Source organism: Siniperca chuatsi, linkage group LG22 (genome assembly GCF_020085105.1).
Source record: "Siniperca chuatsi isolate FFG_IHB_CAS linkage group LG22, ASM2008510v1, whole genome shotgun sequence".
In the NCBI taxonomy this organism is placed as follows: Eukaryota; Metazoa; Chordata; class Actinopteri; order Centrarchiformes; family Sinipercidae; genus Siniperca; species Siniperca chuatsi.
In genome coordinates, this window is record NC_058063.1 from 2,819,385 (window position 1) to 2,835,608 (window position 16,224).

The following is a 16,224-nucleotide window of genomic DNA, read 5'->3' on the forward strand; positions in this document are numbered from 1 at the left end:
CCATCTGGCTGCTCCAGTGACGATGGTGTGTCCTGTTAAAGGGGGTGAATACTTACGCAATCATTTATGTTGTAATTTAAATGTGTAATCAATTTAGATGACTCTGTAGAGATCTGTTTTCACTTTGACATCCCAATGTTAAATATGATCGGGGTCCAAGCAGATTGCGAGCGTTTTGATGCTCGTTTCTTGAAATTTCTTAAACAATGTAAGACCAGTGAAGTCCGTAGATGATCCTGACTAAGTTTTGGGATAACTGGCCCAGTGATTTCTGTCAAAAAAAGGATTTTAAGAAAACTGAGCTGAGTTCAGCTTTCAAACAATCTCGTTTTTCTACGTAACTTTCTAAAGCAGTTTTCGTCTCACCCATCTTGCGAAGTGCCCTCAGCTTTTGAAGCATGTTGTTTGATGATCCGGAATCACTCTTTTCTGTCTTGAACTTGTTGAAGTGAAATTAAAAATACATTTTCAAAGTTCTAATCCTGTGTCAATGTGTGCATGAAGCCAACAGTCCTCTGCAGCTTTATATCTCTCCACAGCTCCATATTGCGTTGTATTCACTGAGCCACGCCCTCTATTGAGCAATCCAATCAAATCTGTAGGATTTGATTTAAATCCCTCTAGTAACTCAGCTGTTTCACTCTGAAATACGTCATCCCACTGCTGCTAAAGACTCTCTAACTTCTGTTTTATGTGACTTTAAGTTTTTACACCACTTGCGGCCTCTGGCAGCCATCTTCAGCCTCCCCCAAAAGCCTGTAGGAAGGAATTTTTTTTTTTTTTTTTTTAAATATCTTACTCAGATATTAAGTGAGTATCTTCAAATATCTTACTCAGAGTATCTAACTCAGGAATACATTGTGGTAAAATTAAAAGGTACTAATTTAACCCCAAAAATCTATTCTGGAAAGAATGGTGACTAAGGACAGTCTAAGAAGAACTGAAGAAGACTTAGAAACTGATAGAACAGTGAAGGACTGGGAATCAGCTCACCACAACGGTGCTGCATCTCTCGCTCTCTCTCTCCTTGCCGTCCCTGTGTCTCTTTACTGTGACTATCAAATAAAGCCAAAATGCCCAAAAAGTCATCTTAAAAACAAAATGTGATTTGAACAAATGTCACTCCAATCATATTAAATCAATATAATGCATTTATGCTCTAGATGTACATAGGTGAAGGGGACATTGTCAAACTGGGTTTGGTGATGCAGAAAAATACAACTTTTGGGAAGAGGTAAGAGTGGAAAAGTTTTTATTTATTTTATATCAAGAACAACACTATTTTTCTAAGAGGGAAAGAATAATAGAGGTTTGATTGTTTGCATGGCAAAAGACTGATTGCACTATTTTTGGAAAAAGACAAACTCAGTATTGAACAATGAGCAAGGCAGATGCTCGTAAGTCTTCCATTAGAACAGGTTACTTGTATATTAAAAGGAAAAAACAGTTATGTTTTGAAAAGGATTGGGGACCATTTATTTTTGGATTTAATCAAGAAGAGTTGTAAACCTTGCATTATGTTTTGTGGGAGCTCTTCAGACAGTAATTATATGAAGTTAATTCATGAAATATCATTTAATAATTTAATTCCAGTTCAGAAATGCTGCATTAGGGATTAGATATATGAAAAGACTGATTTGTGTCTTTGTTTTTAAATGCCTTAATGTATGCTTTCTGTTTGTGTGTACACAAGGCGATGAATAATAAGTATACAGTATATTGTAACTTCAACCTAAAGAGTGCGGTTATTGTCTTGTATGTGGATGAAAGGCGGAGCAGTGAACAGCAGACGGCGCTGGTGCCGGCGCAGACGGCTGGTCACCACTCCGGAGGTCATGCGTCTGCCTGCAGTGGAATTCATGTATGCCTAGAGAGTAACTGGGCTTGATGAACACTTATACTATTCCCACCTTTTCTTTATTATTCTCTTCAAAACTTTAGACATTGCCTGCTTCCACACACTTGCTGCAATAGACTTTCCAATTTTAAAATATATAGCAGGTTTAGGAGTTTGTGCTATTGTCTATACTAAAAGTAAAAAAGTAGAGTTTTATTAACTGGCACATAATAAATAGCCGGCTGAGTAACGCTTGACCTTTCAACCTTTCTAGCTGTCTCGTCTGTCTGTGGTTCCACACAATTTATTTTTCATTGTTCTCTTCAAATTATATCAACCTTAAATCTCTGGTTTGAATATACTTTTTAGCTACACTTAGACACTAACTTAATGCTTCTGGTACATAAAGAGACACACCTGCATTATGTATTTTGTTTTCCATGTAGTCTACTTTCTAGAAATTAGACAGAGCGAACGGTGACATCCGGTGGTCAGTTCAAACGCTTTTCAGCCATTTTCATCTAAGCTAACGAATTATGTCAAAGTAATGGACTTGCATATTTGAATCAGAAACTCTAAAGAATGTCTTCTTGAGACGTCTTCAAAACGTGGTTGGGATCCACCGCTGCGTACGCCTGATTGCATGTGATTTAGAGAGTTACATACTAGTCTTTACAAAGTCCCACAGTTCAGTGAATGTCTGAGCAAAAGAAACCAGCTATGAAGTGTCTGGAGGCCTGTGTCTGCGTAGACAGACTCGTGAGCTTCAGAGGTTCAATGGCCTAAAGGTTAGAGAAGCAGGCTGTTAGATGCCCAGTCCAGCAACATGCTTCTGGGTGGGAGGCATTGGCAGCACCTTCAGGCTTCCGAAAGCTTAAGTACGCTTCTGTGAAGATGCACATCTCTCCGAACGTGTGCAGAGAAGGGTGTTATGGGTAACCGTAGTAACAGGGGAGTCAACGTGCACTCGTCCCAAAGCTTAACAATGCGTTGTGTGGACCAGCATGCTGATTGGTTGATTCAGTTCCTTTCTGCCGGTGGGTTTGAAACCCACGAGAACGTCTCTGAACGGAGAAATGTGTTTCAACCTTCACACTCTGTTTGGCCATACCCTGTCTCTGCAAGAAACCACAATCAACACAAGTTTGTACCAAAGACCAGAAAACGTACTCGTGGCATTAGGGACTGCACGGCCACAGTGAATATTCACATACCTGTAGGGGAAAGACTGAGATGCTTCATTGCTAGCACACTGAATAACATAACGGTCAGTCCTGATTCTGTGCTGCTTCAGTATTTGCCTCCACAAATTCACTTAGTCCTGATTACTTTTGTTTTGCTGTAGCTCTTATAGCTATGAGCAAATGTCTCTTCCTCACTCATTTGTGCCATGTTCTCGTGAGGCTAGGAAGCTTCCCAAACGACATGTGGACCACAATGGGACACTAAAACTTTTCAGCAAGTCCCGCTAGCAACACTAGTGAAACTACTGACGTTGACGATAATGTAATACTAATACAAATATAAATCCTTATATCTGCAGAGGGGATGCAACTCAATTTAACTCAATTTAACCCCTTGTTCATATAACATTTGCTTCTCAGCAAATCATGTATTCATAACCATAACTTTATCCAATGAACATATTACACTGGGGCGCCCCACTAGCTCACCTGGTTGAGCCTGACATTGTTGTCGCTGTGATCTTAGTAACGGTGGTAACATAGTTAAGGCGGTAAGCTCAGGTTCGCTGCTACACTCTTCTCATTGCAACATATATCCAGCGCAGCCTTTTGATTGTGGCGGTGTACTTGCTGTACTCGCCCTTTTGTTGTCATGCCTGCTGCCACAACACTCGCCCGCAAGCTATGCTGACATTTGCTGCCATGGCTGCCGCCACCGCAGATGATAATATAGTATTTCAAAAGCCCCACCTCCACCACAGAGTTCAGTTTTCCCCTTGTCTGCGCCGTGCTTGGTGATTCCATGTGAGGAGTAACAAGGTCAGAACCTGGACGCCAAATATCAATGCTGTCCATATTACATTCACATAAAAACCTTTTTCACATTACTTGGGTCAGTGACCTATTAAAATAAGAGCCAAGATGTAATAAATGAGAATTATTCTTTAGGTATCTGAAATTATGTTCCCTAAATAAATACTTAATCATAATTGGCATATGTGAGAGTAATTTAAATATGCTGAAGTAAAAGGAAAAATGATTTTATCTACCAGCCCGGTGTCCCTACACCCAGTCAAGGGAAACTGTGTGGAGGCTAAAGACTGGGGCTTTGAAGGCAGTTTGGGGCCCAACAAGACTGCTCCCCAGTAAGTTAAGAGTCCCCATTTTTATTGGTCCCTCAAGTTTAGCTCTGTCACTCACTGCGCGTGGAGTCGACAGTGCAGATAGGAGGCTCCACTCTGTGAATGATGCTAATAAAACAGCTGATTTGTTTTATATAAAGAATTCTGGCTTGAATGTCCCCAGGTGACTTTCATCACAACAGTTTGATTTCATGTGGACAGAATTTTTACATTATTGCTCAATGAAGCTTAAATATGACTACACAATTTCATCATCTTCAAACATTTGTGAAATAGGAATTCAATATTTTTGAAACATGAGGCATTTTTATCAACAAGCCACTGGTAGATAATACTGCTACCTATAAAGGTCCCACAAGCCCTGTGTCTGCTGTTCCATCAGGCATTTTATATTTTTTATAGCTGCACTTGGCAATCAGACGTGTCTCCCCACTCGGCAGGGGCCATTGATTGCATCAGTACAGCAATCAGCCCTCATTCAGAGGAGAGCCCTCACCTGTTGGCGATATTCACAATAGCTAATAAAGAGCCTTTTGAGAGTTCTAAAAGCCTCCTGCTCACCTTTCGTCAGCCAGAGAGAAGAATCACCAAGTCATGCTCTTGTTTCTCAGCTGCGGTTTGTAAGTCAACTAACTTTAACACATATTCCTTCATGTTTGACTATCAGAGGTAGACGGGTTCAATCAAAAGTTGCCCTTATATCTAATTTGTGTTTAGTATATTCTCATATCACTTATTTTTTTAATACACCCTACCAACACTGTAGCATAAAATACTTGCATTTTCATATTGTTGCTTATGTAGTGTGTCTACTTTCAGTTGTGTTAAATGTTCCTCAGTTTCCCCACTGGGGCAGTTCAGTTTTATTTTTTTTACATTTCCTACCCTGCTCATCTAAAACCTTCCCAGGTTTCCGTGGGCGGCTCCTCAGTCTGTATTTGCCAACATTAAAGGAACAGGAAACTGCAAGTTGGGAATTTGTAGCAATGTCATCAATTGCTGTTAGTTGCTTATGTGAAATCAAAAATGTGTGCTCATGTAGGATGCCATTGCCTTGGCCTTGTTATCATATTGACTTCCTGGTTCAGACACTGGGGTTGAAAACATTTGGGCCCGGTTTCGTCTCAGTATAAAAAGGTATTCCCTGGCTGCCTCCTTTTAATGTGACAGTCTTTAGTGTAATTAGCAACTGAACTGTGAAGTCACCTATCGCAGGACAATTACAGGAGAAACATTTACACTTGGCTGATTTTTCTCCATTAAACTTGAGATGGAGGATATTTGTATGCAGAGAAATTTCAGCAGAACTAGAAACAAAACAAACTGGACTGGTAAACTCTTTACTGCAGGCGGTGGCAGCCAGCTCCATTGCTGAAATTACGGCGATCAGACACAGTTGAGAGCTGTGATATACATTTACCTACACGTGTTTTACTGTTACAACTGTTGGAGTGCACGTGTAACATTGAACAACTTGTCTGCTTCGTTAACTCGTCCCTCTCTCTGCGGCAAACAAGGTGCACACAAAGTCAAATATAGAGCTTACTGTATTTTGTCATTCATGGAGGACTTGAATTGATTTGGTGTATATGACACGTGAGACGGGCTCTTTTATCAGAGGTGTTGATACTCCATCAGCATTCAGCACAAACACTTTCCATTTGGTTTCTTGCGCTGTTAAAACCTACATTATATTGAACAAGAAAAATAGAAGTACATATTTATGTATAATTGTTCTGATCAAAATGTCATTAAAAGTAGTTCAGGTTGAGGTTTTTCTAATCTGGAAACTGGTCAGCAACACAGATTCTAACCCTTTGCCCCCTGCCAACCTGTGGCTGGGGCAGCAAGTTCATCTTCCGATCAGAGCCACCTGCTCACAGATGGACTCCAGGTTCAGTGCAGGTATGATGCTTTCTGTGTTGTGATGATAGTATCAGCTGTAGTTTTGCTGAAGCACTGTGGTTCTCGTACATTAAGAAGAGATGACACAGTGGCCGTTGTAATTCAGCACAACCTCCTCCCATTCATCTGTTGACTGAAGACATGTATTTACTTTGCATTGATTGATTAACTAAACTCACTTCAATGGAACCAAAAATACTTACAACCAGAGTTACCTAACTCCGGAAGAGTCCCTGCTTCTAGTGCTGAAACAATTAAATGATCAATTAGTCAATCAACAGAAATTATATTGTTGTTTTTTATTTTGGGGAGGCATTACATGCCTTTATTAGACAGTGGCAGTAGAGAGATGACAGGAAACAAGCGAGAGAGAGAGATGCCACAAAGATGGATTCAAACTGTAATGTGAAGCAAAAATGCCTTCATTCACTGGTTGCAGCTTCCCAGTTGTGAGGATTTGCTGCTTTGCTGCGTTTTGTATCATTGTAAATTTAATGTTAGAGTTTTGGACTGTTGGTCGGACAAAACAAGAAATTTGAAGATGTCGCCCTGGGACATTGTGATGGCCATTTTTCACTATTTACTGACTTTTCATTGACTTTTTCACACAGGAGCAAGGCATTATTACTTAACAGTGGCTTACTTGTAGTTAGTTTACTCTATGAAACTTTATTAGGAAACCAAGCACCAGAGGTGTGTTGGCACCCGTTTTTGTTTTCTTACTTTTTTTCAATGGCAGTCTGTGGCAGCTAGTAAAACTGATTGTTTGGCCTTGACATGCAAATGGATGTAGCTGTAAACATGCAGAAACAGAAAGTGAGCTCTTTCTATAGTTTTCTTTGCAAGGAAAAAAATCCTGCATCTGTAGGCCCACTGTGAAAAGTTCCTCTAGTGCCAACACTAGTCCAAAGTTTAACGGACATTTGTGCCTGAATCACTCGAGTCAAATTACTGTATGCATTAACAAGCCTTTTCCTGAGTTTCTTAGATCAAGACAACTTAAATACATTTTGATCAGTTTCAGCTGATTAAAGGCACCCTGTAGGGTTTTTGACCACTAGGGGCACTATGAAGCAGTGTTTTTATGAATGGGTACCTATAGCGCTTTGAGTAGTCAAAGACTAGAAAGGCGCTATATAAGTACAATCCATTTACCATTTGTGTGGGTAAATGTGTGGGTGATGGGATAAACAGTCCTGCCGATGGTTTCATGCTATTCCACTGATCGACATTTGGACATGTTAACATGCCAAGAAATGTAGCAATGCGTCAACAAAGGCAGAAGTTTGATACTTTGGTCATAACATGAATTTATTTGGCCAAATTGTGCATAACCCTATTCACAAAAGGGTTAGGTAGATTTAAGCCCAATTCATACTTACTGCAGCCGCTTGGCCGTGTGGGTTTGCGTGGTGTCTGCAAAGGGCCCTGTGAATGCAAATGGGCCAGTATAAAAAAGCCTAAGTTTTGTTGTCTTTTCTATCCAGGTCGAGGTTTCAGTCTCCACCCTCGTTTCCAAGCAGACGATCACTGTATAAGGAGGAGGAGGCCTAAATTCAGGACTCACCCATACCCCCCCCACCTTCCCTGGGTGACGCCAAGACACCATGCATATGGATGGTGAGCTGCAGATACAGAAACCTATTACAGCAGGGACACAAGGACACAACATTAATTGAGTGATTTCCAAAACAAAATGATTCACAGATGATGGGTCACTGTCGGTGTCGAGAAAACTTGTTAGGAAATAAGGCAAGTAAGGGAAAAGGAGGTTAAGTGAATTTAAAGTCACAGGCTGTTTCTGGTTGTTGATTAGTAATTAAGGTTGGTTGGAAGCACAGTGACGTACAATACCTGCATTAGAATACACTGATCAGTGTTTCTACATGTTTCCAAAACCAATATAATTTAGGTTTTAAATGATGTTTTTGACACAAAATGGTGATAATAAAGATTTTCTTCTTCCTGTCTGTGCTTCCTTAGTGGAAAGACTCAGTGCTGTAGTTCCTCACATACACTACCCCTGTTCTTTCTTTCACTTCATCCCCCACAATGTCGAATCCTATCATCTGTACAAAGGGGTTCATGTCTACCAAATCTAATCCACTGCTCTCCTCATCTAATGCCTTGATCTCTAGCCTCAGGCAGCCGGCCACCCACAGGTACACTGTGTTCACACAGTGAACAACGCGTTCAGCTAGTCAGCATTTGACCCAGAAATGTGGACTGTGTGCTTTTCACCTGATAGTTTTTCAAGTCACCAGTCAAATCAGGCTTTTGTGTTTGCAATTTGACATGTTTTTATAAACAGAGCAGAAGAATGCAAAATGGTGGAAGAATTGTTCTCTTCAACCCGAGTTTGAAGGGGGAACACACAACAGAAAACAATGTCAGGTGTAAGTAGTCTTATTATATTTCTGTTTCTATGCTTTATGTTTTTATATCATGTTTTCAGGTTGTCCGTCTGCCCCATTCTCATGAACGCGATATCTGAGGAACGCCTTGAGGGAATTTCTTTTAGATTTGGCACAAATATCAACTTGAGCTGCGTTTTGATTAGTAGTTCCACTTCCCCTCAGCCCTTGGTATTATGTAACAGCATACGTCGCACAGAGGCCACTTGGACAGCAGAGGGAAAGTGGGCAGGGGAAATATATGAAACATACCCAGCTGGATTCTGTACAGTCTGCAGTCGTGTCAAAGTTTTTTGCTATGGAAAAACAGACTCCTTAATGCGACATAATCTGATGTAATGTTTAAATACCTTTTTTAAAAAGCAAAACAAACATGTCAGGAGAAACAGCTGGATTTTGAAAGTATGCAGCCAAGAAAATTCCACCCCCTCCCTTCAAGCCTCCCTCCAAAGCCACTCCCCCAAAACACTTTTTCATGCACAATGAGTGGACGGGCAGAGTGCGCGCAGGTAGGTAGGTAGACAGGCAGGTAGGCTAGCGAATCATTTATTCAGGCCGAATGAAATGATTGGATGGGATTATTACGGGCCTGTGACAGCCACAGATTTTTTTCATTTTTTCCCCCAGAGCATTTGATTTGTTGATTGCTGTCGGGATGTAAAGAGAATTTCAACAAATAACAAAAAATGCTTCTGAAATACATTACCTACCCTAGCTTTGAGACGTCTCGTTTTTTCATAAACGTGCAACTACCTGTCACAGACAACAGGGTGTTAGAAAGGAAGTCCGAGGCACAGCATTTTTTGGCAATTGCTGTTCCCAGCTGATCAGGTTGTGGAGAACACAAACCAAAATATTAGGCTAAGCTATGGCTCACCTGTAGTGAGTGCCTGTAGTTAACTTTATCATGATGATGATGCACTGTTTATCCCATTCAATTTCAGTATCAATAACAATCATTTCCAAATCTGTGTCTGCTTGTAATGTTACCAGTCTAGTAACTAGGCGTTACTATGCACATTCACATGTTTGTCCCATCAATTAATAAAGCTGAGTGCCCAGCAAGTATGAGCAACCATGTATGCCTGATCTTTAACATGGAATTCCGCTTTATGCTGATGATCCTGTAATGTTTTGGTATGTACTTAGCAGTGGGCTACACACGCATCACAATATTTCTTCAGAAGAAAAGAAAATTAGATTCTACTATCCTGGTGCTCAGAGATGTTTACAGATTAAGTAAACTATGACAGGCAGAGCACCGCTCTAGTCAACAATGTTATGGAGGGATTTTGTCTGAAATCGTATCACCTAAATGTATACAAAACAAATGTAGTAGTGGATTATAGATGGCACTGATCTTGAATCTTGAAGAGTGGACATTGAGGTCGTCGTCAAGGTGGCTCTCTTCCTTCACTCACTTTCTCAGCGATACGCACAAGTTTTAGTCCAGCGACTGATATGGAGGGGTGAAATTTGTCAGTGGCTAGTCGAGGGGAGGATCGCATATTGAAAGACAACATTTATGGCACATCGGCATATGAACATTAGAAAACAAATGACTTTGTCCTAACCATTGAAGTTCTTAGTTTATCAGGGATTTTCAGTTATGCAAGAGCTATGAAACTGAACATTTAATTCACAGTTCTTGAAATGTTTCCAGTCAGGTTAAATGGCCAATGTGGTTATTATTATTATTATTATTGGGGTCATTCAGCTTCTATGACAACACTTCCAACACACACACATTGATGCAACCCTCTTCATGAATATATATATGTCCTTTATTGGCCACAACCAGAACAGGCACATTAACGCCAAAATGACACATCTTAAGGTGTAGAAAATCTACATGACATGTATATAAACACAAACAAGACGTTAATTGCGCAAATTGCAAGTTGCATCACCACCCACAACAGGAAGACTGGAGTGTATGACATCATCATCATCACCAGACCAAAGCCACTCACAGCATCCACTGGGAAGAGGTCAAAGGACATCGACCAGGAGTCAGTAGGCAACCAGGGAAGGATCAAGGAGGACATTCACGTCCAACACCTAAGACCATTTTTGAACAGAGACAGGGGTTACCACCTCCCTTCATATACAACCACCTGCTATCGCCTGGCTGAAGCTCCATATGTAAATAACAACTGAGAAAATAGGCACTAAGGAAGACCGTGAGATTCGGTTGAAAGCCTGGAAAAAGCTAGTACGTGGACCTTGCGTTAAACTGGAAACAGTTTCTATTGTCGTCTGCTGCTTCTGTTTCTGTATTTGGTTGTTTTCTCACTTTTTCTAAATTTGCTTGTGTTTTTTCTATTTGCATGTGTTTAATTTAGTTGCCGTGCGTTGAGCTTTCAGGGCCACCGTATTATGGGGTATTGAGTGTAGACTGATCAGGGGGAAAAAAATATTTAAATGATTTTAGCTGCAACAACAAAATGTGAAAAAAGTGAAGGGGTCTGAATACTTTCTGAATGCACTGTATAAATTGTATAAAAAATAAAAATTACAGTACAATTTCAAAACCGCAGAATCTTCCATAGATAGATCGATAATCTCTTAGATCTATAAAAGTCTTACATATAGCCTGCAAGAGGCCTTTATTAATTTAGATATGTAAATTGTTTAACAGCCAATTATTAGTGGTGTTATTACTGTTGTTGATGTTACTCATTTAATATTCCTTTTAACTCTTCCAATTTATCGTTCGTAATCTGGTAGGGCAAGTTTGGTTGTAAGCAAATACCAAAGATATTTATTAATAATTTAATCAATAAAATTATTAATAAGATTTAATAATTACAGAGCACCACCCTGGGATCAGGGACCAAACTGTGGATGCAGTCTCAAAAAGGGGTTGTTCACTTAAAAATGCCAATATTAAATATTAATATTTAATCACTATTTTACGTTCATAAGGTGAACAGTGAAGGACTGAATCTGAGAACTGACCATCACAGCTGCTTTTACAACACATACATCAATAATCACAGGCAACTGCACTTTAAATCTCTAAATGAGCGTAAGGCGTGTAGGTAAAAGGAAGAGAGGAAAAGGCAAACAAAGCAAGGTACAGAAGATTTGCTGCAGCAAGACACAATAATTGTCCCTTTACCACTCAGGAACCCGGCAAGCGAACTTGGATTCAACAGTCGTGGCACTGGTCTTTTAACTGAAAGTGCAGTTATTGGCTTCACATGTAGTGGCAGAAAAACTAACACAAGCAAAGGCCCAAGACAAGAAAGGAATGTGCTGTTGGGTCTTACCATGTGTGGGGAAACAAAGAACGGCCTGTATGTAAAAGGTAAAGCCTGAAATAAAGGCCTGAACTGAGAAACAACGCCAAATCCCCTCAGATTCATTAAGTCACACCTGAGTGTGAGGTTTAAGCTTGAATTTCTCCTCGCTGGACGAGAAACAGACTGCTTTGTGTTGGCTAAACACATTTTGAATCCTGAATGAGACTGTTATACTCCACATAACAATCTCCTACCTGCAGAATGAAGACTTCCCGTTGTCTTCACGGAGGAAAAGATAACTGCTGCGCCCTGTTTCCTCCACACCAACTCGACTCCGCTGCCACCTGAGGGCCCAGCCACCGTCAGTATCGGAGCTTGAAAAGATTCCCGCTTGATAATTCCAAACAGACTGAACTCGTCAAATTGCTATCAAGAAGCGGTATCAAGTAAGTGGCTTGTGTCTGGGCAGAGATTTATATCTGTGTTATTTTTACCTGTGCTTCATTGCTGTGATTTTGTTGTGCTTTACTGTGGGAAATAACAGACTGCTGTATTCTGTTTACTGCTGTGTGTTTTTGTGTTTAGCACGTTCCATTTTGTATCAGTGCACCGCTGTGGGCCCTTACATGCGTAAGTTTTCGCAACTGTGGAAGCCAATAATGGTGCTTTATCAGACCAAAGTCCAGTAACACGGCTGCCGAGTTCCTGTGTGATAAGACAATTATTGTGTCATGCTTCATGTACATCCACACACACATACATCTCAAACAACCCAGATAGCGTGGTAGCCTAGCCTAGCTACGCCCCACGCCATCATGAGGACAAGTAGCATGCGTCCTCCATTTTAGTTCTTACCCCTTTGTTGGCATGCCGCCATTTTGGATCTTAAAGTGGCAACCACCCACATGGTCACGTCCAGCATCTCTACCCCCCCCCCCCCGATTCACTTCAAGTGGCTAGCCACTTTTTGAGACTGTTTTCACGTTTTGGTTATTGGTCCCTGATCCGATTGTGGTGACCTGTTATTATTAATCCATATTAATAATAATAATAATAACCAAACCTGCCCTAGTAGATCCCAACAGTGCTAAGCACAGAAGCAAATAGCAGTAAACAGTACCCAGCGGTCTGTTTCTTCCCAAAAATAAAGCAAAATTCAAACCAAATTTCACACTCAGGTGTGATTTGCAAGGCCTGATGGGGTTTTGGCGCTTTTTCATTGTTCAGGCTTTTGTTTCTACATGTAGGACTCTCTTAGTTCACCCACGTGGTGAGCTCCCAACATTATTCAATTCAATTCAATTTTATTTATATAGCGCCAATTCATAACAGAAGTTATCTCATTTCACTTTTCCTACACAGCAGGTCTAGACCTTACTCTTTATAATATTAATTACAGAGACCCAACAAATCCCACCATGAGCAAGCACTTGGTGACAGTGGCAAGGAAAAACTTCCTTTAAGAGGCAGAAACCTTGGACAGAACCAGACTCAAAGGTGGGCGGCCATCCGCCGCTGCCGTGTTAGGTTTTGAGAGAGAGAGAGAGAGAGAGGGAAGGGAATTGGGGGGAGGCACAATGCAAAGTGCATGTAGATTATTTTTTAAATGGTAGAATAGTAATTGTAGTGTTAATATTAATAAATTAGTAATAACAGGAATGACAGCTATAGGATAAATAATGTCAGCATCAGTAACAGAGCCAATAACAACTGTAGTAGCAGTTGTCGAGCAGGAACACGGGGGCAGCAGGTGGCCCACAACCACAGATCCAGACTCTGCAGAAATACCTGCTGAAAGCGACAGAAGGAGAGAGGAGAGAGACGAGAAAGCACAAAACTACGGGAGAGAGAAGATGTTGAGTTAGTAACATGCAGTGGAATAAAAATGCATACAGATGGAGAGGGAGAGGAGGAGAGAGGAGCTCAGTGCATCATGGGAAGTCTCCCGGCAGTCTAGGCCTATAGCAGCATAACTAAGGGATGGTTCAGGACTCGTCCAGCTCATCAAACTTTATCAAAGAGGAAAGTCTTAAGCCTACTCTTAAATGTGGAGATGGTGTGTGCCTCCCGAACCCAAACTGGGACCTGATTCCACAGGAGAGGAGCTTGATAACTGAAGGCTCTGGCTCCCATTCTACTTTTGGAGACTCTAGGAACCACAAGTAACCCTGCATTCTGGGAGCGCAGTGTTCTAGTCGGATAATATGGTATTAGGAGATCTTTAAGATACGATAGTGCCTGACCATTAAGAGCTTTGTAGGTGAGGAGAAGGATTTTAAATTCTATTCTGGATTTTACAGGGAGCCAGTGCTAATATTGGAGAAATATGATGTCTTTTCCTAGTTCTTGTCAGTACACATGCAGCCTGATAATAAGGAATTGCAATAGTCCAGCCTATTCACTCTTGTCTTTATTTTATCCTGAACAAATTACTATTTTAAACTAACTTAACTAAACTATAACAGCCACATCATATTTAATTTTTACTTTTCTAAGTAGATTATATGTATTTCTAACTTTCTAAGTCATTTTTCATTATTTCAATTTTTTTAAAGGTGCACACAATTATTTTATTTTACTGATTTTCCTCTTTGCATCAGTTTTAGCTTATGACAATAACGTTCCATATATTTTAAAGCAGTTGATTATCACAGCTTCCAGCTACAGACACATCACAGATGTGACAGGAGCATGTTGTCCTGCTCACAGTGAGTCACAGCAGACTGACTCAAAGACCATGTGTGTGAAAACAGACTCAGATCCCCAAGTATGAGCTGCTGTTTTATCAGTAGCTTCCCCATTTAATAATCACCTTCTTCACCTCTTTCCAGCCTTGTCTCACCGCAGGTTGATGAAGCAGGACAGCAGATCTGCTGCTGGCTGATATCCATCTATGTAGGAGCGTGGGGATTCATACCCATCTTCAATTACATCCCATAAATGTCAGGCTGCCTCTTAAGTCCCTGCCTCGGTTATCGGTAGACCCCACTGGGGCATCCGCTCAGACGTGAGAGGAATCGGACAGACGGCATTTCAAGTGTGTGTCTTATCGAGGAGTGAGACGATAAGCTGGCAGCAGACGATCCTCCAAGGCGGAGCGTGATAGAGCAATTAAGATGATAGTCAATTAGGCCACGCTGCTAATTGATGCATGATTAAAGCCAGAGCTGATTAATAAAGTGAAGGCAGCTCTCTTCTTCTTGGCCTTGATAGGGAGGAGGTTTGATAGAGAGCCTGTATGTGGTGATGCATAGAAATAAACAAAGGAACAGCTGGGCCTTTCACAAGCTCTATGCTGGATAGATTAGCACTTGGGAGTGAAACTGTCTTATTTATTTGTTTTTCATAATTTTTTCATCTCTAGATTCAGCAGTCTTTCTTTGCAATTAAAGATAAGTAAGAAAGATCGTTACTGTCACACAGCACAGAATGACCATCATATACAGCATCTGAGGAGCTTGATAGATTTGTTGCAAATAAAAGATTATTTGGCCAGATGCTGAGACTTCTGGCTTCCAAACTGGTGCTTTTGATAAACGTCATTAATCACGAAATGACGCTTTAAAGATTCATTGCATCCAAATAATAATTAAACATTTTTTTTCTCATTTCTAGTGGTATCTACAGTGGTGTGAAAAAGTGCCCCCTTCCTGATTTCTTTTTTTTTTTGCATGTTTGTCACACTTAAATGTTTCAGATCATCAAACAAATTTAAAATTAGTCAAAGATAACACAAGTAAACACAAAATGCAGTGTTTAAATGAAGGTTGTTATTATTAAGGGAAAACAAAATCCAAACCTACATGGCCCTGTGTGAAAAAGTGATTGCCCCCTAACCTAATAACTGGTTGGGCCACCCTTAGCAGCAACAACTGCAATCACGCGTTTGCGATAACTTGCAATGAGTCTTTTACAACAAATGAACAATAAATAAAAAAACGAATAAAAGAATAGAAATTACAAATTAAGCTTGTTCTAGATATTTAAACCTTTAGAATAACTCGGGATATAACCAAATGCAAATACATTATTTGGTAATGAACAGATAACGTGTTCTGAGAAGATGAATTTGTGCAATGATTTTTTTTCTTTGTCACAGATTGACACAATTTGCCTCAAAAGTTGCACCCCTTGTTCTCAGAATCAGAAACCGGTCAAAACTGAACTGAACATACAAATGTCATTCAACTGTTTTAATAAGCATAACTCCTTCCAGTGGTAATGGTATCTCAGATGACCATTGAGGATAAACTTTTAGAAATCTGATTTATTAATCCAGTAGACTTTTCACTTCACTTATTTCAGTATCAAAAATAATTTATGTGAATGTTGTTTGTCTGCTAACACAAGATTATTTTCTGGTGGAGATTTGCACCAGAAGAAAGCACAGAGGTGTAGATTGTTTTTCCATTCATTCCTTCCATTTTTTGTTTATCAATTCCCACTTTAATCCCCCCCCCCCCAAACAACACGAGAGAGGTCTGGAGTGGCATG

General features: G+C 40.3%; 1 protein-coding gene across 9 annotated transcripts in view; it reads left to right on the forward strand.

Annotated features, from left to right (window-relative positions):
* The window catches only part of LOC122870523 (PC-esterase domain-containing protein 1A-like), a 40,532-nt gene extending 24,308 nt beyond the window's left edge, over positions 1-16,224 (forward strand). For 6 of the 9 annotated variants that reach the window (XM_044184772.1, XM_044184773.1, XM_044184771.1 and 3 more), the window contains one exon: positions 7,556-8,038. In XM_044184772.1, the coding sequence (XP_044040707.1) occupies positions 7,556-7,692 (137 nt within the window). In that variant the 3' untranslated portion in view covers positions 7,693-8,038. The other 3 variants (XM_044184776.1, XM_044184774.1, XM_044184775.1) reach the window with 3 other exon arrangements.